At 43.8% G+C, this 24,705-nt stretch overlaps 1 protein-coding gene across 3 annotated transcripts; it reads right to left on the bottom strand.

The window, feature by feature from the left end:
• Positions 1-23,294, bottom strand: LOC114849587 (adhesion G-protein coupled receptor F1-like). Of its 3 annotated transcripts, XM_041069648.2 has the most exons (18): positions 23,155-23,294; positions 13,736-13,794; positions 13,536-13,548; positions 13,292-13,447; positions 11,855-12,007; positions 11,581-11,639; positions 11,431-11,486; positions 11,134-11,255; positions 10,715-10,933; positions 10,248-10,487; positions 9,961-10,086; positions 9,604-9,791; positions 9,041-9,220; positions 6,823-8,118; positions 6,084-6,125; positions 971-1,000; positions 589-658; positions 1-494 (listed from the first exon to the last, which is right to left on the bottom strand). In XM_041069648.2, the coding sequence occupies exons 2-17, from the start codon at positions 13,787-13,789 to the stop codon at positions 590-592; spliced, it is 3,003 nt and encodes a 1,000-aa protein (XP_040925582.1). In that variant the 5' UTR covers positions 13,790-13,794; positions 23,155-23,294; the 3' UTR covers positions 1-494; position 589. The 3 variants fall into 3 exon arrangements, 2 of the variants coding, with proteins under 2 accessions (XP_040925582.1, XP_055362480.1); XM_055506505.1 differs by lacking the exon at positions 23,155-23,294 and having other exon boundaries at positions 13,736-13,923; XR_005897350.2 differs by lacking the exons at positions 1-494; positions 589-658; positions 971-1,000 and adding an exon at positions 1,022-1,143 and having other exon boundaries at positions 5,995-6,125.
• Positions 23,295-24,705: the final 1,411 nt, after the last annotated feature.

Raw genomic sequence — 24,705 nt, 5'->3', positions numbered from 1 at the left:
CCCAGAAAAATATTTTAATTCCAATAGTAATATTAAATGCATATGTAACTTTTACATGTAACAAGCATTTCTTATGTACTACAATTAAACATAGCTTGGTAAAAAAACGATTGTTGTAGCAGTGTTCGTCACTGAACGTTGCTGCATACCTCATGACAAATACAGTAGTACCTGCTATATTGTACTTCATGTTGTATTAGATTGTTGCATGTTCATATAGATATAGATGAACTAGCCTAAAATTAACGCTGTCTATTAACACTTTTTGTACTTCCGTGGTTTCCAGAAGATGAATCCCTCCATATTTGGCAGTTTCCAGAATACAGTATCTTTACCGTACTTTACATCAGAAAGCAAAAATCATTATCAATTAATATCTCACAGTTAGACTGAGAGAAACTAACATGTTTGATGTTTGTTTGTTTGATAATGTTTCATATAGTACAAGTCCATGAAGTTTCTCTTGGGTGGAGAAGTCAGCTCCTATGGACTCGCTGAAAAACAAGATACAGTATGTTCCTTCAAAAACATTTACCATTTATTATTCAGCAAACGCATCAACAATAATTATCTGACAATATCACTGACCTTATTTCACTCTTGTGTCTGTGGCTGAAATCAAATTCTTAGTGGAATCATAGGTTCCGTTCGACTTCGCCTAAGAACAAAAATAAACTGTATTATTATGCATATTTAGGCTTGGTATTGGGAGGGTAAAACTACAGTATCACATTTAATTTTGCTACATGTTGAAGAGGCATTATTTTTCATGCAAATCAGACAATGGATATAAACATAGCTATTTTGATTCTGTACTTTTAAATTACGCCAAACCTAAATCTACTTTTGCTCACCTACCATAGAAGGTAGTTGAGTCTGTCATATTGACAGACTTTGCCTGTCGATCAGAGCTTTTCTGATATCAATCTTTTGATGTTAAAGTAAACTTGAATAGTAGTAGTGAACTTACCGTTAGCATCTTATACAGTTCCTCACGGATCTGTTATTAACAACACATATTGTTTGATTTAAATAAAAGAACATAATAACTGGCAACATTTCTTTTGTTGGGGCCCAATCATAAAACATGGCTTCCATTGTTTAGACTGTAACTCTAAAAACAAGGCTATTCAAGCATTCAACCTGTCATGATCTGGCTTTGTGTTTCTAGTGGTTTCCTGTTTTATTTTGGTAGTCTCCTGGTTTCTGTGTCTGCTCAAGCTTCACTTCCGGTTCATGTCCTGTCACAGCTGTCCCTGCTTCACCTGGTCATTACCCACACCTGCACTCTGTTAGTCATCAAGTCACTGTGTATTTAACCACCACCTGTGTCCTTAGTTCCCTGCCAGATTGTCGAGTTCGTTAGTTCCTAGTTTCATGTGTTCCTGAGTTGAGCGTCCCTAGTTTCCTGAGTTCCCTGAGTGTTCGTGTTTCTCGTGTTTCATTCCTGTTTGCACCGTGTATCCTGCCCGACCCTGGATTATCTACTGACCGTGAGTGTGCCTTATCCCTGCCTGTGCTTTTGCCGTGATCCTGTGTGTATGACCTGGACCGTCTGACCGTGCCTTAAAGAATAAACCTCTTTTATCATAATCCTGCCGTCGTGCTGTGCATGTGGGTCCGCCGCCTGCCCGAGTCCTGACAGAACAATCTGGCCAAACTTGGACCCAGCCAGCACTTAGCCTCCGGTCAGGTCAGTGACTGTTTTTCCTTGTTTTTTTACGGCGAATATAACTCTCCCGCGGAAGTATGGAGTTTACCTGCGCCGAGCTACCCAGCGACCTACATGTTTATTTCGAGATCCTCGCGGAGGATTACCGACGGGCTAGTAACCCGGAGGACCAGCGCTGCGCCGTGGAGGTGGCGATATTGACGCTGGAGGACGATGACACCGCGTTAGATCACCCCAGTGTTCGTCGCCTCTATGAGCGACTGTGCGCGAAGTCTGACGAGCTAAGCGACGCGCTCTGCACCACGCCAGCGCCGGTCGCACCGCCGATGGTTTCGGTTTCCTCCTCCCCGCCCCGTCGGATCGTCGTGCCTGCATCAACCTGCCCAGCTCCATGGTTGTTTCCCTGGGAGGATTTCCTGCTCTCACGCGGTCCTCAGTCTCCAGTTCAGCCGCGCGCTGCTCAGTCTCCAGTTCAGCCGCGCGCTGCTCAGTCTCCAGTTCAGCCGCGCGCTGCTCAGTCTCCAGTTCAGCCGCGCGCTGCTCAGTCTCCAGTTCAGCCGCGCGCTGCTCAGTCTCCAGTTCAGCCGCGCGCTGCTCAGTCTCCAGTTCAGCCGCGCGCTGCTCAGTCTCCAGTTCAGCCGCGCGCTTCTCAGTCTCCAGTTCAGCCGCGCGCTGTTCAGTCTCCAGTTCAGCCGCGCGCTGTTCAGTCTCCAGTTCAGCCGCGCGCTACTCAGTCTCCAGCTCAGCCGCGCGCTGCTCAGTCTCCAGCTCAGCCGCGCGCTGCTCAGACCCCAGCTCAGCCGCGCGCTGCTCAGACCCCAGTTCAGCCGTGTGTTGCCCAGACCCCAGTTCAGCCGTGTGTTGCCCAGACCCCAGTTCAGCCGTGTGTTGCCCAGACCCCAGTTCAGCCGTGTGTTGCCCAGACCCCAGTTCAGCCGTGTGTTGCCCAGACCCCAGTTCAGCCGTGTGTTGCCCAGACCCCAGTTCAGCCGTGTGTTGCCCAGACCCCAGTTCAGCCGTGTGTTGCCCAGACCCCAGTTCAGCCGTGTGTTGCCCAGACCCCAGTTCAGCCGTGTGTTGCCCAGACCCCAGTTCAGCCGTGTGTCGCTCAGTCCTTGTCCCCGTCAGAGGGCACCGTCCGTCTGACGACTGTTAGCCCCACCCAATCAGGCCCGACGTCTCCCCCGTCGAGCTCGGCAGCTGTAAGCTGTCATGCCAGCTCCGGAGGGGACGCCGTTCCAGTTCCTGTCGGCCATGTTGCGGCCGTTCCAGTCCCTGTCGGCCATGTTGCGGCCGTTCCAGTCCCTGTCGGCCATGTTGCGGCCGTTCCAGTCCCTGTCGGCCATGTTGCGGCCGTTCCAGTCCCTGTCGGCCATGTTGCGGCCGTTCCAGTCCCTGTCGGCCATGTTGCGGCCGTTCCAGTTCCTGTCGGCCATGTTGCGGCCGTTCCAGTTCCTGTCGGCCATGTTGCGGCCGTTCCAGTTCCTGTCGGCCATGTTGCGGCCGTTCCAGTTCCTGTCGGCCATGTTGCGGCCGTTCCTGTTCCTGTCGGCCATGTTGCGGCCGTTCCTGTTCCTGTCGGCCAAGTAGTTGCCGTTCCTGTTCCTGTCGGCCAAGTAGATGCCGTTCCTGTTCCTGTCGGCCAAGTAGATGCCGTTCCTGTTCCTGTCGGCCAAGTAGATGCCGTTCCTGTTCCTGTCGGCCATGTTGAGGTCGTTCCTGTTCCTGTCGGCCATGTTGAGGTCGTTCCTGTTCCTGTCGGCCATGTTGAGGTCGTTCCAGTTCCTGTCCCTGTCGGCCAAGTTGAGGTCGTTCCAGTTCCTGTCCCTGTCGGCCAAGTTGAGGTCGTTCCAGTTCCTGTCCCTGTCGGCCGAGTTGAGGGCGTTCCCGTAGGCCAAGTTGAGGGCGTTCCCGTCGGCCAAGTTGAGGGCGTTCCCGTCGGCCAAGTTGAGGGCGTTCCCGTCGGCCAAGTAGAGGTCGCCCCTGTCTCTGGTCCCGTTCCCGTCGGCCCTGTAGCGGTCGTTCCAGTCCCTGTCACCCTCGGAGCCACAGCGCCCGCCGGCCTCCAGGAGGAGGCAGCGCCTGCTGCAGTTCCTGCGCACCTCCAGGAGGAGGTCGCGCCAACCGCAGTTCCGGCGGACCTCCAGGAGGGGGTCGCGCCAACCGCAGTTCCGGCGGACCCCCAGGAGGGGGTCGCGCCCGTCGCAGTCCCGGCGGACCCCCAGGAGGGGGTCGCGCCTGCCGCAGTCCCGGCGGACCTCCAGGAGGAGGTCGCGCCAACCGCAGTTCCGGCGGACCTCCAGGAGGGGGTCGCGCCAACCGCAGTCCCGGCGGACCCCCAGGAGGGGGTCGCGCCCGCCGCAGTCCCGGCGGACCCCCAGGAGGGGGTCGCGCCCGCCGCAGTCCCGGCGGACCCCCAGGAGGGGGTCGCGCCCGCCGCAGTCCCGGCGGACCCCCAGGAGGGGGTCGCGCCCGCCGCAGTCCCGGCGGACCCCCAGGAGGGGGTCCGCCCCGCCGCAGTCCCTGCGCACCTCCAGGAGGAGGTCGCGCCAGCCGCAGTCCCTGCGCACCTCCAGGAGGGGGTCGCGCCAGCCGCAGTCCCTGCGGACCTCCAGGAGGGGGTCGCGCCAGCCGCAGTTCCGGCGGACCTCCAGGAGGGGGTCGCGCCAGCCGCAGTTCCGGCGGACCTCCAGGAGGGGGTCGCGCCAGCCGCAGTTCCGGCGGACCTCCAGGAGGGGGTCGCGCCAGCCGCAGTTCCGGCGGACCTCCAGGAGGGGGTCGCGCCCGCCGCAGCTCCCGCTGCACCGGCATCGGTTCCTGGCGGTCCGGCTCCGGCCGCACCGGCATCGGTTCCTGGCGGTCCGGCTCCGGCCGCACCGGCATCGGTTCCTGGCGGTCCGGCTCCGGCCGCACCGGCATCGGTTCCTGGCGGCCCGGCTCCGGCCGCACCTGCATTAGTTCCTGTCGAACCCCAGGAGGGGGTCGTTCCCGTCGCAGCTCCCGACGCACCTGCATCGGTTCCTGGCGGTCCGGCGCTGACCGCATCTGCTTTGATTCCTGGTGGTCCGGCGCTGACCGCATCTGCTTCGGTTCCAGTCTCTCGTCGCGGTGGTCCAAGGAGGACGCCGCTGGTTCCTGTCTCTCGTCGCGGTGGTCCAAGGAGGACGCCGCTGGTTCCTGTCTCTCGTCGCGGTGGTCCAAGGAGGACGCCGCTGGTTCCTGTCTCTCGTCGCGGTGGTCCAAGGAGGACGCCGCTGGTTCCTGTCTCTCGTCGCGGTGGTCCAGGGAGGACGCCGCTGGTTCCTGTCTCTCGTCGCGGTGGTCCAAGGAGGACGCCGCTGGTTCCTGCCTCGTCCTTGTCTCGGCTGCCGGACTGGTGGTCTCGCCCTCGGCGCCTCCTGCTGCGTGGATGGCGCTGCCTCCTGCGGCGTCGTCCGCCTCGACTCCTCAGCCTCCTGGATCGGCGTCCCCCAGGAGGACATCGCCGTTGGGGGGGATCCCCGTGGACGCTGGTCAAGCCCAGGGGCACTGGGTGTGCCCCTCTGCCTCAGCGGCGGCTGGGCAGGATCTCGCCGCGTCTCCACCCGCCTTAAGAGGGAGCGGCGAGACGTCGTTGTTGTTTTCCTGGTCGTGGACTTTTGTCATGTCATGGGGACTCTTGTTTTGGCCCTCCTCCGGTCCTCCCTCCACCCACCCTGCTCGTTTGCCTTGAGGGGTTGGGATTCGGTCCCTCCTCCTGGGACCACCCTCCGCCCGCCCTGGTTTGGGGGGGGGGGCTTCCGTGGGCGCCGTGGAAGGCGCCATAGGGGGGGGGGTACTGTCATGATCTGGCTTTGTGTTTCTAGTGGTTTCCTGTTTTATTTTGGTAGTCTCCTGGTTTCTGTGTCTGCTCAAGCTTCACTTCCGGTTCATGTCCTGTCACAGCTGTCCCTGCTTCACCTGGTCATTACCCACACCTGCACTCTGTTAGTCATCAAGTCACTGTGTATTTAACCACCACCTGTGTCCTTAGTTCCCTGCCAGATTGTCGAGTTCGTTAGTTCCTAGTTTCATGTGTTCCTGAGTTGAGCGTCCCTAGTTTCCTGAGTTCCCTGAGTGTTCGTGTTTCTCGTGTTTCATTCCTGTTTGCACCGTGTATCCTGCCCGACCCTGGATTATCTACTGACCGTGAGTGTGCCTTATCCCTGCCTGTGCTTTTGCCGTGATCCTGTGTGTATGACCTGGACCGTCTGACCGTGCCTTAAAGAATAAACCTCTTTTATCATAATCCTGCCGTCGTGCTGTGCATGTGGGTCCGCCGCCTGCCCGAGTCCTGACACAACCCATGCACATTTAACCCTGAATTTTACTATTTCTATCTAAACAACAATGAAGTAAAGCAGATTTACTTAATGTAAAATGAAAAACCTACCTTCTGCTCTGTGAAACATCCTGTTAGCAAAATAAAAATGCCCTGCAAAAGAATGATATTCAAATCAATTAAACTATATATCAAACAGTATATAATATGTTGCACAACAAGCTCCAGTGGCAAACTGCAAATGCATTTAATCCGAGCTAGAGTACGTAGAAAAGTGTTCATTGTGCTAGCTGTATCTCGGTGTTCTGGAATTGGGTTGGACTAGCTCCTGCCTCAGTGTTGCAGTGGTTAAAACATATACTGTATGGATGCAATGTATGTTTTATCTTTTCAAACACTCCAGGTAACATATAGAAAGACAGTACAGTACATACAGTATATACTTAGTGTTGGGATTGCTCCTACTGTACTTGCTAATTTTTTTAAATTAAGCAAAGGCCATGTTTTATTTTGAGTTTCTCCTTGATTTGTTTTTCTTTCCCTCTGACCTCTGAGACAAAATCTCTCCCCATTGGTATTTGTTAAGGCTCAGTACCCAGACAACTATGACCACATTCTGACAAGTCTACCGTCTGAAAGTGTTTTTCTTATAATGCATGTAAGTTTTATTGTCAGTTATTAGTACAAATATTATGAGAATAAAGAACCTACAGTACTAGTTTATTCTAAGCATTCCTTAGTTGTGGAACGACAAATGTTTTTGAGTTGAAGGCACAAAAACCATAAATAAATGATTGCTACACATGCTATAAATACTAATACTACATAGTGGGTTTGCTTTTGAAATTACCTGAAAAGAATTGAGGATGGTGAAAAAGAACTTCAGTGGATCTATTTCGGGATACAGGAGTTGAAAAAAGCCAATAATCCATGTTATTCCAAATATGGGTGTTAAAACGACCACCACCTTCAACATGCTTTTGGCTGTCATTTTGTCATCTGCTTTATTGGTGCTGGGGACCCAGGACTTCACCAATGTAAAAATGATGACCATCATGGAGAAGATATTAGTCAAAATAATTGTTCCCACAGGGAGAAGAAAAGCATGTATGGAGCTATCCAAGCCGTTATTAAAGATGAGCCAGCATGTTTCTTTATTATAATAGGGTTTTCCCATGTAGATACTGTACGCATAGCTTGATCCCACTATTAGCAGTGGGAGAATATAACCCACAATGCTGGAGAAGACTATGAAAACTCTTTTGCTCAGTGGGCTGAAAACAAAGATGAGCTGGTGGACAAGCATGATGCTCAGGCACAGCATCCAGCAAAACATGGCCAAATAAAACAGGTGTTTGCACATAGTCAAGATTAGGCACCAGATGTCTGGGAGAATTCCAGGACGAGTAGAAGCCAGAAAACTGATGTCTGCTAGCAAAAGGAACGTGGCAATGTTCACCATAGCTGTGTGACGAAAATGGGCAAGGTTGGTCTTGACTACAGCCGACCAGACAAGACACTCAATAGTCAGGAAGATCATCAGGGAGAAGATGGACACAGCCAGGCCCACATTGGTGATTATTTCTAGAATGGTATTAAATGGAGATACCTCATCCTTGGATATGAGCACAGAAAAGGAAGTCAGGTGGTTGCACACACACACTGTGTGGTTTTCATCACTGATGTTGACAGTGCATCCTAGATCTGACCAATCCATGTCTGTGGTGTTCCAGAACACACACACTGCTTTATTTAGGCTTCGTCCCTCATTAGGAAAATCCAGTTCAATTTTTAAAGATGAATCATTGTTATCCTGCAGTGTGGCCGATAAGAGGGCAGTAGCATCCGTGTTCTTGTAGTTATTGTTTAACTTATCCACTAGATTTTTCACAGCAAAAACTTTCAGTGTTCCATTGGTCATGTTTATATTCACAGCAATGTCAAATACGGTCATGTGACATTCAGCACCGGAGCAGAACGTGAGGTTCATGTTTGTACTGTCAACCCCTTGGCTGCCGTTGACCTTGATGTTCGCTACTAGATTCTCCACAGACTGAAGATAACTTGATGACATTGAATAAAGAATAGACGTGTTGACTGCCTTCCAGGTCTGGTTCACCATATTGCTGGCTGCATTAACAAAAGTCTGAAACAGAATAAAGAACAAGGTTGAAGATATTGCTAATTAAATATCTTACGTGTCTTTTGCTAATTATTGTGTGAAGAAAAAGAGCACAACAATTGATAACACCTGCACCACATTTAAAATGTTTATAACCAACATTCAATCTGCCCAATATCTACAGAATTATATCAATTATTTCTTGCCCCAATAATCTTTGTTATATTTACCAGTACTGTACAGTATATCTCTTCTCTAAATCTTCCATATGCATATGAAGGTAATCGACTTTATGAATATTGCTAAAATAAGGAGCATCCTTTCTATATGTGATGCCTTAGAATTGGTAAAAATAAAAAGTTGGAATCCTTTTAATCCAAACTGCTGCAGAAGCTGCTGTCTATCTATGTGGTCCTGCACCAGCACCTTGTGACGAGCATGTGTGATTTAAAAATAATACCTAAAAATAATGATTTGTACTTGAAATAATGTTTTTTTTTAATCCTCAAACTTTGCTCCCGTCAAAGAATCCTCCATTTGCAGCAATCACAGCATTGCAGGCCTTTGGCATTCTGGACGTTAATTTGTTGAGGAAATCTGGTAATCTGGGCCTTCTGACGCAATGATCCGACACATTGTACCATTACGACACTGCAGTGACAGTTGCTGGAAATGGGCCTCTATACACCTAAGTAAATATTGCAGCAAAAATCAGACATTTGCAGCTAGAATAGTCGTTAACACATTAGTGATGTAAACAGTGTATTCCTGAATCGTACATTGCAAAAAAAAGGTGCCTTTCTGTCAAAAATAAGTACATTTCTAAGTGACCCGCACTTATCTTAAGCTGGGAATTAAAATCCTTTTTGCTGTGAGGCAAGACCGATAACCCATAAACCACAGATACATGGAAATACTTAAGCAATAATAGTGAGTTGTGGCTTACGGGGAAGATTGAATCTGTTAAGACAATATTTTCCGAAGCTTGGGCCATAACATTTAGAACGTTAATGGATGCAGAAATGTCAGCAATACTAGTATTGGAACCAGTGTTTGAAGTGTTTCTGATTGTTTCAAATATGGTAGTGGCCTTTTCTTGAGTGCCCCCCAGTCCCATCAGGAAGTTCTAGAGTAAACAAAGACCAAAAAAACAAAATGTTATGTTACATTTGAGCAGGCTTTTTATACAGTTGTTGCTATCAGTACAAATTTTATGGATTACATTAGCTGTTGTTAACAGAAAGTAGCGTGTAGTAGATTTAGTTAAAATCAATGACAACAAAGGTTTAGCAATTTGATGGCTAGACGCCTGAGTTTCAAAGTCACAGTCACAGAAAATCTATCCACCTACGAACATCTATTGCATGCTCTTTTACAGTAGTTTTCAAGGGTAGGATGTTTTAATCTAGTTAAAACTTGTATGCATTTTTGCATACAAGTTTTAATTTGTTGAATAAAATAATGTTCAGCTACCTTCCAAAAATTCCAAGGCTCTAAGGCCATACTTACATTTGCGTCATTTAAAGCTTTATTCAACTCTTCGTTAACACAGTTGTCAAAGACCGGTTGCCACCCAGTATTGTCACAATAACGTGACTTATTGCCAGATCTGCCTGTGGCACATGTCAGATTAAACACAGTGTATCCAATTGGGGTTTTTGGCCAAATGTCCTCACTTTGGCAAAATCTGCTTTGGGCTTTTGAAAAAAGCACAGCATCATTAATTCAAGACAATCAAAAACATTAAAGAATAAGTTGTTCTAAAATGTTACTATTAAGTATTCTAACAGCTAGCGTAATTGTATTACATGTACTGAATAATCCAACCTCTAAATGATTTGTAAACATCTGTAAAATAGTAGGTACCAGAAATGACTGGGATAGACACTTGTGCAGTTTTAGTTTGGCCTTTCGTGTTTTTGAAAGTCACATTAACAAACAGTGGAACAGAGTTTTGTGGGCAACTGATGATTGCATTGCATTTGTTGTTAGCTGTGACAGAAACATCAACAACAAAAAATGTTAGTTCAAGAGCACATAGTACAGTTGTCCTAAGTTCTATTACAGTACGAGTGATTTGAAGACACTGCAAAAAAGAAAAAATCTGTACTCCAAAAAAGAGAAATCTGAGACATACTATAGATGAGCCTTACCTGGGCTGTTTAGTTCACACGTACTAATCCCAGAACTACAGTTCCACCAAACCACATAGTTCCCTGAACTTGGTAGGATGGTGGTAGAAACAGTTAATGGAATATTTTTGGGCAGTTGCGAACAGTCTGCTGTGAGAGGACTAGTCTCCATGGTGATCACATCAGGCAAGAGTGAAACATCTAGTTGTGTCGTGGCTGTGTGTGTAACTGACCCAGTAGTGAATGTACATTTGTATGTACCTGAAAAACATTTGTTTGAAATATGTATAATAAAAAGACAGTGAACCTGATAATCCAAAGGTATTCTGCATTGTTACTGATGATTCAACTAACAACATCCCATAATAGTCCAATATTAACACTGCCACACATGTAGGTATGTCTGCATGTATGTATGTATGTATGTGCGTACGTAGCTTGTACTGTATGTACTGTATGTATTTACTGTAAAACACGTTGGTACTTGCCTGCCCAGGCGCCTGTCACCTTCTGAAGTGTAAGGGCAGTACAAGAGCTGCTTTCTGTTGGGGCACAGCTGTTGTTCAGTTGGACAACAATGCCAGGGTTGAGCCCATTCTGATTTAGTGTCCAACCAGCACTGTCTGTCTTCTGCTCAAGAGTGCATTTGAGTACTGTGCTGGACTCATAGCATACTGAAGTGTTAGGAGACAATATAGTGACCATTCCTATACAAAAAAGAAAATGGAGTGACTCTGGTGTATTATTGTGATATCTTGTCACCTTTTTTGCCATATCTCTAAAAAGCCTCAGTGTCAGATTTGTAAGGGTTTTCATGTATGATGACCTCTTGAATGGAACATGTTTAAACTCAAGTTCACGTACACATTATAAATTCACAACAAAGAACAATAATGTTTTCACTGACCTAGAATGTTGACCATAATTGTAGCATTAAGACTTATTTGTAGATTGTTAATTAAGTCTTGAAGTTTTGAGGTCACAATCTTAACACTGACGTTTGCCAGAATAGCTGCAGATTGGGTGGTACTGTAAAATGTGAAAAGAATAATTGAAAAAATAAAACTCAAATAGAACTTGTATTAACTATTATAGAAAATATTTTTGGGAAACAGAGAAAAGTTTTTTTTTATGATGACAAATGACAGTGAAGGTCAAGTTTAGGCGTTTTGTAAGTTACAGCGAACATTGCAAAGTTAAATACCTCTTTGTTACAGTCAGGGCCTGAAGGCCATTCAGACTTCGAAGGCTGTTTCCAATCTTTGTAGTAAATGAACATTGTTAAAAACATTTGAGTTTAGTATTCTGCCAAATATATAAAAGGAATATTATATATTCAAGAAGAAAGACAAACCAAATCAGTATTATGTGAATCCCATGTTGAATAGAAGGTAACTGAGCCATCGATTTGAACTGTGATCACAAACATTATAGCATCATTAGTTGCAGTTTTTTTTAGAAACAGTCATATTTTTCCATAAAAGGGATACAAATAATGTAAATAGAATCAAATAAATAAAACACAGAATTGAGAACACATTTTCTCTGATTTTGTTTTTTTCAGTTTGTGTTGATCTGTCTCATTTTTTTTTCTTTTACCATTTGCACCAGTATAAATAAAATGTTACCTTTGACTTTGGGAATGCAGAGTGGTGTTATGTAGGACACATTTGCTGTGCAAGTACTATCATTGCAACAGCTGTAAGTGTAGCACACGTCGTTGCTCCAAGTGTAGCCAGTAGAGCAGTTGCAGCTACTGTCACTTCCAATAATGAGGCACTCTAGAAAAAAAGCAAAAATATACATTATAATTTATCTGGTAAAGTACTGCTTGGATTTTACTCATCTCCAACTTGTGTATGTTTGGGTTGCCTCTCTAAAGCTTTCTGGCAGTGTGTCTCTTTGATGCACATCTATCCTGCCTTAACCTTAATATTTTTTGTAGGACTTATCTTTCTGACTGATTGTTGTTGTTGTGGATTAGGATCTGTACTTGTGTTTTGCTGCCTTACCTCTAGTAAAGTGTGATCACAAACATTATAGCATCATTAGTTGGATTTTTTTTTTAGAAACAATTATATTTTCCCGTATAAGGGATAGAAAGAATGTTAATAGTATAACATAAAACACCACATTTTTTAATTAAAAATGATGGTTTCTCTGCCAAGACATTGCCGGAATGTTTGACGGACATTAAGACCTGGATGGCACTAAACGTCTTGCATTTTAATGACTCTAAGACTGACGTGTTGATGCTCATTCCCTCTAAACAACACTTTGAAACAGTAATCCATGCCTTTGTTACCACCTGGATGGATTACTGTAATGCACTTTATTTTGGTCCTAGTAAATCGTCTGTCTCCAGTTTACAACTCGTCCAAAATCCTGCTGGACCTCTTTTAACAGGCACTCTGAGTACAGGCACTCTGAGCACTCTTTGATCCTCACTTCACTGGTTGTCTGGGCATTTTAGGATCGATTTTCTTTTTTTTGTTTTCAAATGCTTAAATGGGGGTGCCTCATTGTACCTCTCTGCAGGGCTCCTGCACCCATACTGTATGTTCCATCACGGTCACTCAGATCAGCCTCATTTTTGCCTATTTTTAAATCTCTTCTTAAAACCCACTTGTTTGCGCTGGCTTTTAACAAAGTTTGAGTTGGCATCATTTTATTTATTTGCTTTATTTATTATTTATTTATTTTATTATAACTTGCTCTTGTCTTAATATATAATTGTTCTATGTTTCTACTCGTTGTATTTTATGCTTAACTTGAAGCTTTTATCTCTACAGCACTTTGTTTGTTCTGTTGTTTTTAAAGTGCTTAAATAAAGTTACAATTATAGTTACAGTAGTAAGCTAGGGTGGCAACAGTAATCATGGTTGCAGTGTTAACACTCAAAAACTAAAAACAGAAAATCCCTTCAAAGTAAAGCGGTTTTGTTGAAAGGCTGCTTGATTATATTATATATGGCGCTATCGATCAATGCCAACGTTTAACATATCTTTTTCTAAACTATGTCATGGCTCTAATCGTAGAAAAAAAGGAATTGCCCAACATGGTACCTGCTGCTACTTCCTCTTTTAAGAAGGTCACTGTGTTGTTAGCTCCATTTAAATTGGTCACTATAAGTCCTTGTGATGTATTCAAACTGGTCAGAATGGTCTGCACATCTAGTGTGATGTTAGCCTCCATCCCCAACTCACCATCGTAGGAATCACCTAAAACAACATTAAACTTTTTCTATTTTAGTAAAATATTTTACTCAATTAATCTTGTACAGTATGGTTGTGTAGTTAAATGTCTTACCTGCTGCAGAGACCTGCAATGGCAATTTAGTTACACAAAATAATTAGTTATACTGTCATATGGATAATCTGAACAGAAAATGTGCATCACATATAAATGCATATAAATGAGGTGTATTTATAGCAGAACATTTTTACAACAACTTTATATACGTTATCAGCTTGTGCTTACATATATGCATGTATGACAGACATATTTACCTTAGAACAGGTGCACAGTGCTCCCATTATAATTACAAATACCCAGGAATACATTCTTTCTGAGGAGAACAACAAATAAAAGTTAGCGTCAGCTATTCACCAAAACAACTGTAAGGAGGATTTCAATACAAATACAGTGCAATGATTAGCAAAATGTCAGTTGTCTATAATAATACCTTTCAACAATTAAATTAAGTTGAATACGCTCGTAATGTTTTCTCTCTGTTGTACCCTTTTGAAAGTGTTATTTTGACATGTGGATCTGACTTGCTGTTCTGTATTAGCAGATTTGCATCATAACCCATTGCCCTGATGTTAAGTTTTGCCTCCTTGGATAAACCTGTCTACTAACCAAATTAACTTTTACAGAACTAAAAGGAAAAGTGAATCAATATCTAAAAATACTGTAAACAACCAAGTGAGGTGCACCTAGGAACATACAATTTCATAGGTAAATTAAGGCGGGGGCACAAGATAACATGTAAGGATAAGCCTGACACTTACATCTTTTAGCCTTCTAACACTAAACGTTAGCTTTTGACAAGAGTATGACAACATGGTTTTACCTTCACATACAGTAACATTATACTCAAAACAAATCACCTCTTCCAAAGAAAACCTTAAACCGTGACAATGACTGAAGTTGAAAAAGTCATGGGGCATGCCATGACCTGTTGTGATCCACGTAGACAACCTGACAGTTTGTGTGTAAATTGTGTGGATGATTGTGAAGTATATAGTAAGACAAAACATACTGTACAGGAAGGCATGGGTGTTATGGGAAAATTGTGTCTTCCTTATTTCTATTTCTATTAATTAGGTGAAAGTCTGCTCTGGGTAGTGAGATGTCGGTTGCTAAGGGTTGGCTCGTGGAACCGAGCTTCCGTCTGTACTGAGGATACAGACATGTTTTTTTGATCTGTGCGTGGTCCACACGTGGGGGACTGAGTATAAAAGACGGCTTCTGAAAGAGGGAGCGCGTTTGCAGAGTGAAGTATTTTCAAGATACGAGGGACCCGGGCCTAGAGGGGCCTAATGTTGAGGAAATACTTCGGGAAAGGCTCTGTCGCCAGATCAGGTTGGTTCCCTTTTTACGGAGACGTCCGATAAAAAGGCATTTTGGGAAGGTTCCGGCCGGAACACACAAAAAATCTAAGGCAGGAAACCGCCGGACTCTGAAAGACGGGTTCGGGGCAATTTGAGTCTTCACCACCAGACAGCAACCGTACAAAACTAAACGTAATTAAAGTAAAAAGTTAATATGGTTATTAATGCGTTTCATGTTTCCATGAGTGGGAAACTGGTTATGGGTTCAAAGGAGAATCGCTTAGTGTAAAAGGACATACGCACCTTAAAAGAAAAAAATTAGAGACAAAAGAAAAGATCTGAAAAAGCATAACTATCAAAACTAAAGCCCTAAAAGAAACAAAAGAGAGATGAGAGTAACAGGAAAAAAAGGAGATAACAACTCTGGGGAAGAATTGTTTGCACTCTGCCACACACACACACACACACACACACACACACACACACACACACACACACACACATATCATGCCAAGAGCAAATGCTCCCATTGTTTCTGCTCTTTGTCCTAATGCAGAACTGAGCGCGATGAGGGTAAATCCGGATCTGGACTCCTTTCCCACCGTCAGCAGAAGAACCAAAGGAGAAGAAGCGCCGACCAACAACCAGAACAGGGTGGAAGCTCTGACACCACAGCAGCTGGAGGACACAGACCACAGCATGGACGCCTCACAGACTCCCACAACGTCTGCAGCCGTCACGTTCTGGGCTCATCAGATGAACCAGCTACTACAAGCGTGTGTGTCTGACAGACACCTGCTTATGACAATCAGCAAAGGAAAACAAGGACAGAGCAACAGCAGAGTGAGAAGACGTGCTCTGACACAGACACTGGTTCAAACAACAGGAGAGGCTTCAGACGTGATCGGCCCAAAAGAGCTGCATCTGAGGATCCAGGAAAGGTCTGTCATCGAGGAACAACTGTCCCATCGAAAGGCTTCACCCACTGGCGCTCACATCAGACTGATGGTTGGGGAAGGAGGAAGGTGACGGTTCCTTTTCACGTGACGTAGAAGACGGTACCGCAAACATACACACACATTCATACACGCAATGAAGAAACACGCTTACAGCTGATACACGCTCAAATTCATGTTCATGCTTATCTGCTCGCAATGAAGAATCGCTTTTTGTTCGAAAAATCCCGCAGAGTGATTTTAAAATGATGACAAACAGCTAAATGACAACTGCTGCATGACTTTACAGTCTGATGGGTTCAAACTATTTTAACTTGCAACAAATTCAGTAATAAAATCCTTCATGTTTCTAAAAATACTTGTGCACAATATAGGTTTGTCTGGCCAGACTGTAGAAAAACAAAACAAGACCATAGGAAGACTGAAACCGACTGAAACAGACTATTAATGACTATTAAAGGGAAGACGACTATTAGAGAGAAGTAATAATAATTACTGTACGTACCAGACTATTAAAGAAAAACTTACTGTTTCACCGTCTTGTGCAACATCTGACAGGAAGACACCTTGAGATTTATTTTTGCTTTCAAACTTGTGCCCAGTTAAATTTTTAGGAAGAGATCTCATGTGTAAATTAAGTATTTGATTGATTTCCACTCCAGACGGAGTGCAGGTTACATCTACAGACGTTCTAAATAATCCCTCTTTTGTTGGTGTTAACTTCAGCTCAGCTGTGCTCTTATCATTGGCTGCTGAGGGGGGGCTGTAACTGAGGCCCTCACACAGGCTGCATCACAGCTTGTTTATGATTTCACACACACTAACAAACTGACCTCAGCTTCCCTCTTTTGGGATGAACACAGGTCTGCGCTTGCGATTTCTTTTACTAACGAACAAAAAGATTTTTGATGTTTATTCTACAGTTCCACACGTCCCTCTGTGAAAACATGATGGAGACAGATGCAGGACGTGGGTCCTTTCGTGATCAGATGTCAACGGGGTGGAGACTGGTGAACGACTTCCGACCCCATGTGACGTATTCACCCACATTACATGCTTTTGTTTTTATTTTTATTTTTCAGAGGACGCTCTGACCCAACACTCAGCCTTACAGGAAGCCCTGCTTCCCTGTGGCTCACACACATATGATGTAGGTTTGATCAGAGGATGTGAACCAGTGGTCATCACACCTAAATCTGACCACAGACCATGTAAACAACAAGACCCTCTTGAAAGAAGCCATAGATGGCGTTACTGCAGACACCACTAAGATACTGAAACATTGGATGCTACAGGCCACAAAGAGAGCCTGTCTAAATTACACTTTGTTCAGACAAAGGTTATTTTTCTGGGTCATTGTAATTACAGCTGATGGCAAATCCATCTCACCCAACAGAGTTGAAGCAATTTGAGACCTGCCTAAACTGTGCACGTATAAACAGCTTATCTTTTCTAGGTCTTCGTTTTTATTGTAGGAACCTCATTCCTAACTTAAATGTCTTTGAGGCCCCACTCAGGGTTCTGATGCAGACGTCTTCATCGTCCACTTCTGGTCTCACGTGGACGTCTGAGGCTGAACAACGTTCACTGACCTCAAGCTTGCACTTCAGTCGGCTCCTACTTTGGGTCTCCCTGATCTGACCCTATGCAGCCTTTCACTCAAACAGTGGATGAGAAATCAGGTTGTACGACTTCTGTTCTTTTGTCCTCATACTGTGTCTTTGATTCTTTTGGAATAGAAAACATCACATTTTTCTACAGCCCGATGGCTTAGATACAACACCACCTTGCTCAACATGCTGAACATTACTATCAAGAGGTCGTCTTGAAGTCTGGCTCTTTGCTAAGACACTACTCTGCTCAGGCTGCAGAGTTGATCGTATTGACTGAAGCTGGTAAACTAGCAGAAGGAGAGTCTGTTACCATCTACATGGACTCCACAGATGCTTGTGACACTTTGGTTCTCTGTGGAAGCATAGGAAGCTTTTGAAGTCTGATTGCAAACCTATCTCACATCATGATACGGTTCTGCTTTGCTGGACGCTGTCCTGCTACAGTACCTACAGCTAATGCTGTTTGTAACTGTCCGACTCACACCATCAGTGACAACTTTGTTTCTGCCGACATGCAGCTGCAGACGCTGCTGCGAAGGTCGCTGCCCAACAACCCCTCCCTCTCCTGATCCTTGTTCCCTCTCCAACTCTCTCTACCCTTTCCTTCCTCATCTCCCTGTGCTTTAAACATTTTGTACCTCACAGGAACGCAGACTCTGGCAGACGAATGGTTCCACCTGTAGCCATGGAGTCTGGTATGGGCCTGATGGAAGCCGTGCCGCCCAAACACCTTTTCCCCACAATTCAGATTTCCCAACAGGTGAAAACAGGCGACAGGACCATTACACCATCCAACCAGGAGACTGGGCGATTGTTAAGGAGTTCAGGAGGAAGCGCTGGGACTCCAAACGGTGGCGAAGCCCCTTCCAGGTCCTTCTGAAACTGCACCGGTGAATCACACTATCAGACCATACATCTACACACACGCTCCTGAGAAAACACACACACGAGCAGCCTTGAGTTGCCGACGCTGGACGACGTGTAGACTCTTCACATCACGGGAGTGACAGTGACTCAGACGACATTGGGAGGAAACCTGGCGGTGATAACGAATCCCAAGTGTCTCTGTGATCAGCTGATCACAACCTGAAGAACTCCAACGAACAATCAATACTTCAACACAAAGGTTGGAAACAATCTAACACTACTGTTCAATAAGAAGAAGCAGATTGTTACAAGACATCAATTGTAACCTTGTTGCGTTAGACATTTTATGTTACTCTGATTATTGCCTTGATCATATGATGTTTCTATGTAACTTTACACACTACTTTTGAATGAGAAAATTCACAACAACAACAACACTGAGTTTAAATATCCTAAAGTTGATTTGGTGTTTGATTTGCTCACAATCACTTTATTCACTGCTACAAAAATTTTTTTATCCTTCATCTACAGATGAAAGACAACACAAGCGGAAATATGCATCCTCATTCTGGTTAAATCCCTGAATCTCCTATTCGCTCTAGACGCAAATGTACAATTAAAGATCCGAAAGTATGAAATCTATCTTAAGATTATATGATACAGAACCCCACCGGAAACCTATGGCTATCATACATTAATTGTATTTATTACATTACAATTGAATGGCCATAGACAGGTTGTTAGCAGAGAAAAGAGGCGTTTGTGTTATGTTTGGAGAGGCATGTTGTACTTACATCCTGAATAACACTGATTCTAATGGTATTGTGGCGAAGGCGCTACACGGCCTTCAGAATCTCAGCTAACTCTGGTATAGATTCCTTCTCTTGGAATTGGCTAGACGAAATGTCTGGAAAATGGAAATCTGTTCTCATGTCCGCAGCTGTTTCCTTTATCATTGAGATGCCTGTGATTCTCTTGTTTGGTTGTTGCGTTATCCCGCTGGTTAGAGGTCTCATCATGCGTGCGACCTCAGCAACACTCTCGTATCAAATGACACAATGCACTATGTTCAAAAACCCCAACTCTAATTCACTTAATGACTTTGACGATGGTCTTAGGCTATCGGATCACGAAATATAATCTGATACAAATATGATTATTGGCTTATTTTCTTCACGTGCTCATACAGAGGTTATTCTTGTATAACTACCCACCAAAAACAGCTCCCAACCTTTTGTCCCTAAGTTACTTGCATTTTATGTGAAGGTGTATTTTGAATCTTGATGAGTTAATACCCTTATTGGTTCATTTGCAAGGGTCTTTTATTACAGAATGTAGTGTTGACAATTTTTATTCTTTTAGGGTTTGATTAATGTGTAATCAAAAGGGGGGAGTGTTATGGGAAAAATTGTGTCTTCCTTATTTCTATGCAGTTATTATATGATTTATGACTTATGTTCTGCAATTAATATCTTGTGTTTTGTCTTACTGTATGCATTTGACATTTCACCTACATTGTTCAATGGTTGTCTCTGCCTGATAGACTCTCAACTCTAGCTCCCAAACCCAAGGTAGAGGAGTTGTGTCTCTGTCTGTTGAGACTTGGTGCTCCTTTCTCACAGATAGTTGGACGTCAGCGATGCAGGTGTGAGAATGTAAATATCTTCACACACACTGCGACAGGGAGAAGATGGTGCATGTAATTTGATTGGGTTAGAAAGACATTCCACCCTAGTCGGACAGAGAAGCTAAAAGGCAGAAGCAACTTGAGGATCGTGGGCTCTTTGCATCACACCTTCGTGGTGTGTGCACTGATCTCCCCAGCTGGTTTTTGGTTTGTTGATGTGCACGATCAACATCCATGCTTTTTATTTGCTTTCCCCATTATTTTTATTTTCTTTATTATTTCAATAAATCGCACAAAAGGACAACTCTCTCTCATCTACTTCTTTATGGAAATTTTCCACCACAACGGGTGAGTGTAGTAACTCCAAAGGCCAGTAACCAGGTTCAAGATGAAGCTTCTTTATTGGAAATTTACACAACAGTCCACAACATAGTAGGGTTGGGTGGACAAACAGAGAACCACAGGGGGGCCTGTGGCAAGTTTAGGTGGGCAGAGGGAGGACTAGGAGGAAGGCTCAGATTAAACCATGGCAAACCAGATCGGCCCCGGCAGGAAACAAGAAACAGGAAACCTACAGTAAATCTATATGCATTTCCCTCATATAAGTGGAAAATGAGTAAAAATTCCCCAATACATTTGACAACTGCAGCTAGCTGCAAGAAAAGCCCAAAGGCTAAATTGCAATCAGATTTTCAGGACTACATGTACAGTAGATTAGATAAGACTAGATTCGATTATTATTACTTCATTTAACCCTCAGTGGGAAGGAATATTTTGTTTTACAGCAGTAAAAAAAGACAGAGTAAAAAACCAAAAACACTATAGAGAACATCTATCCATCTTCCACCGCTTGTACCCATGTGGGGTCACGGGGGGTGAGGGGTGAATCTACGGGCGAGAGGCAGGGTAACCCAGGTCCCCAGTCCATTGCAGGTCTGTTAACAACCACATCTATGGGCAATCTAGAGTGACCAAAAAATGTTTTTGGACCATGGGAGGAAGCTGGAGAACCCAAAGAGAACCCACTGAAACATGGGTAAAACTTACAAACTCCACACAGAAAGGCACCAAGTCCGCCCCAGGAATTTAACCCAGGACCTTCTCGTTGTGCCGCCTACAACTGGAAACTTTAACACAAAAACCTTAACTGTGCAGAAACCTTAACTTTGCAAAAACCTGTTCTGTGGTTAATATTTACTAATAGGTACGCCATATCAATCATTTGCCCCTGCAAGTCTTCACGTGTGCCTTACCTGTCCATCTGTTTTCTGAGTTGGCAGTCTGTCTGTTGACTTACAGTACAGTACTTTTCAGTCAGTGAGTTCATTCTGTTTTTTACCTTGGCCCTGCTTTTCTGTAGTGACCTTTAAACAAAATCTTATTCCTACCTAACTCTCCCATCAGCTTTCATATCAGATGAAGTGGGCTAAATTAGAAAAGTTGTCCTTTGGCCTGACAAGTGAAATGTAGTGTTGATATTTAATACCAATGAATGCATTGCCCTCTGAGTGTCACGATCTGTGCTGGTTCCTGTTTTACTCTGAAAGGACTTCCTGTTCATACCTCATCTCAGCTTTTTCCCTGTCATTACCGGTTCCCATCATCCACACCTGTCTGTAATTAGTAATCCACACCAGTATATATCCTCCACCTCTTACACACTCTAGTTGCCAGATTCGAGTCTCTGTACCACATTCCAGCGTTCTAGTATAGTCATCTTGTTTTCTGATCACGTCCGTCATTGACCTCCGATTCCTGCCTGTTCCTCGTCTGTACCTTCGCCTTGGATCCAGTGGTAATATTCTGACCGTCTGACCTCGAGTTTTGCCTAGCCCTAGCCTGTACCTCTGCCGAGTTTACCTGTGTACCGAACCCCTGCCTGTTTACTGGATCTGAGTTTGCCTGTCCCTTTTGGTGCCTGAAGTATTGAGACTCACTGTGTATGACCTGGACTGCCTGACTACGTCGATACAATAAGTGTACTGTACATGTGGGTCCGACATCTGCCGAAGCCTGACACTGAGTTAGAGATGAGGGAGACCAACCGGCTTGTTTTTTAGTGTTACACGGAAACACACAAGTTACTACGCCAGCTCTAATTTGTTTAATGTAAATGTACATACAAATAAGATTTCCTCACTGCTAACACCTACACACAGGGTTTACCCAGGCAACAAACAACAAAAACAACAAAATGGAAATTTTAAAATAATGTAATAAAAAGAACATACAGTATATTACTTGAACACAATCAAGGCTGTGTATGTTGGCCACCTGAGCCATTCAAATGATATATTATAATGTTGCCTTATTGTCACACTGTAGCTCTGTTTAATCTAACTTTGGATTTTGCAAGATATTTTAATGTTTTTGGCACTGTTTAATAAAGGACCCACAATGCCTGATTGTTTATTTTAATGGTTTGACTACGAAGTACAGTACTAGCTGTTCAACTACAGAAAGTGTTCTCATGAGTTACAGTACAGTACATGATTATGGTAAAAGCCTGTTTCTGTCAAACTTGTTTGCCTTTCTTTGCATTTTAAAATATGAATACAAATAATTTACTGGTTTTACTGCTCTGTCTGTAACCTTGCCCATATACTCTAAGAACTCAACTCTAAATTATAAATCAAACATTAAGCATAATCCTATTGAAAGCTAACAAACAATTCCTCTCTGATACATATAGTGCTTCTGTAGGATAAAGGTTAAACTACCGACTGGGGTTATTGTAAACATTAAACCTCTCTAGTGTTAACTATTTTTTAGTAAACAGACTTTGTGTTGTGTAGCTGTAAACCAGGCTTTTAGTTTCCTAGGCTGACCCTAATCTTGTGACTTCTACTATGACACTTAGCAAGCAAACTATAACAATTGGGTTAAAAAAAGTCTATACTATTATATGAAAATATATAACATACAACTGTTATATAATAATCAAAAACATCATTACCACAGTTTAGTTTATGTCTGTGACAGGTGAGACCCTCCCTTTCAGGCGATTATTATGTATGAAATACTCGAGAAATGCACAACTGTCTTTTTGTCTATTACAGTATTGATTATATTTTTTCTAATTATGACAGATGATATCTAATAATGTTTTCAGATATATTTTTTTATTTTCTGTTAATCAACAAAGCCAGTGTAAATCTTCTTATCTAACGTTTAACAGCTTCACAAAAAAACATCACAAAAGAATAGCGTGCTGTTTTCTGGCCGACACAGTGATGACAAAATAATGAGTACTACAATTGACATTTATGAATATACATTCATAAATATAAAACAATAAAATGTTCCTACCTCAGCTTTATACACAGCTCAGACACAGAAACAGATGATTAAGCTGCTGCTTATATTAGCATACAGATACAGTAGCTCAGAGGGTTTAATGAAGTGCAGGTCAGAAATATAGTAAGTCCTTGACTTGTTCACATGGACAAGGTGAGTGGGTGTGTTGGTTAAGGCCATTGTAGGATATAGTGTCGTAGCTTCTGAAGCGATTTGCATTGATGTTATGTATCCAGCTTTAATTAGAATAATATGCAACATGCGTCTTTTAGCTTTGCATGGAACTACTGTACTGTACTTTGTTTGTTTGATAATCTTGATGGACATGTTCTTTACGGAGCCCCCGAAAGTTACGGTTGATCATAATCAATACACCCCTACAGTGCCCACAACACCAGAACATCAAATAATTCTAAAGTTTTGGCTACTATAATGCACATGTCATGGAGGAAATTATTGCATTGATTATTCCCATGAATTTTTGACAAAAATGTTTAGAAATGTTGATATAAGGAAATACAGTTGGTTTTGGCAGAAAGTACAGGCTATGCAAAACTCTATAAATATATTTTGTTGACACCGACCCAGTGTTATAAACAGAATTTTACTTGTGAGTGTGTGTGTGTATGTGAGTGTGTGTGAAAACCAAAAAACTTATTTTCCTACCAAAGTGAGGACATTTTGGCCAGTTCTCACTTCTTTGAAGGCCTGTTTGAGGGTTAAGATGTAGTTTTAGGGGTGATGTTAGAATGGAGGTTTGGTTAGGATTAGAGCAAGAGTTAGATGTCTGCCTTTAGTTTTGAGGGTTAGGTTGTGTGTTTCTGCAGGGTCTGCCGTGACTCTATACTGTAATGTTGTCGTGATGTAGCTTATCCAGGCTACTGTTATGACTCTGCTTTCTGTTAAGTTTTTGTCTTCCTGGGTTGTGACATTTCCTGTTTGTAATTAGTTCTTTTGTTGTCACCTGTTTGTACTACAGACAGGGAGCAGGCAAAAGACAGGTGAGTACGAAAACAAAACAGGTTCTTACACAAACAGGAACGGCGGATGAATGCTGGATAAAGGTGAAAACACACTAAGATCTGGCAGATACTGAGGCGTGAACTGGGAACTAAATACACCGGTAATTATTGAATGAAAACAGCTGAGGGGGACGTGATCAGAAAAGTAAAGGGAGAACTAAAAACCCAGAAGAACCAGAACGGGAAATGTCAAAATAAACATAGGAAATGGAAAACAAAAGTCCAGACCGTGACAACTATGTCCATCGTGCTTGCCGTCGTTTGCCAAGATTTGTCCTGTCTGTGTGTGTGTGTTTGTCATTACTGTATGTGTTTTCAGGTTTTGGTTTACTAGTCAGTTCGGTTTACTTGTGTAGCAGACTGTTTACTAACCCGAGGGCTGCACCTGGGTGAGTTATACTCAGTTAACGAGTCTGAGGTTCATCAGTTTCATGCTCCAGCTGAAGTGGCTGCAGTGTCGTCTTCCACAGCGGCACCTCCCATCTCACTGGACGAATCACCTATTTCTGAGTCTGACAAAGGTGAACTGTTAGCCTTGCTG

The sequence above is a fragment of the Betta splendens genome, chromosome 24 (assembly GCF_900634795.4).
Source record: "Betta splendens chromosome 24, fBetSpl5.4, whole genome shotgun sequence".
In the NCBI taxonomy this organism is placed as follows: Eukaryota; Metazoa; Chordata; class Actinopteri; order Anabantiformes; family Osphronemidae; genus Betta; species Betta splendens.
The sequence above is the reverse complement of the archived record's forward strand: the minus strand, read 5'-3'. Positions and strand labels throughout refer to the sequence as shown.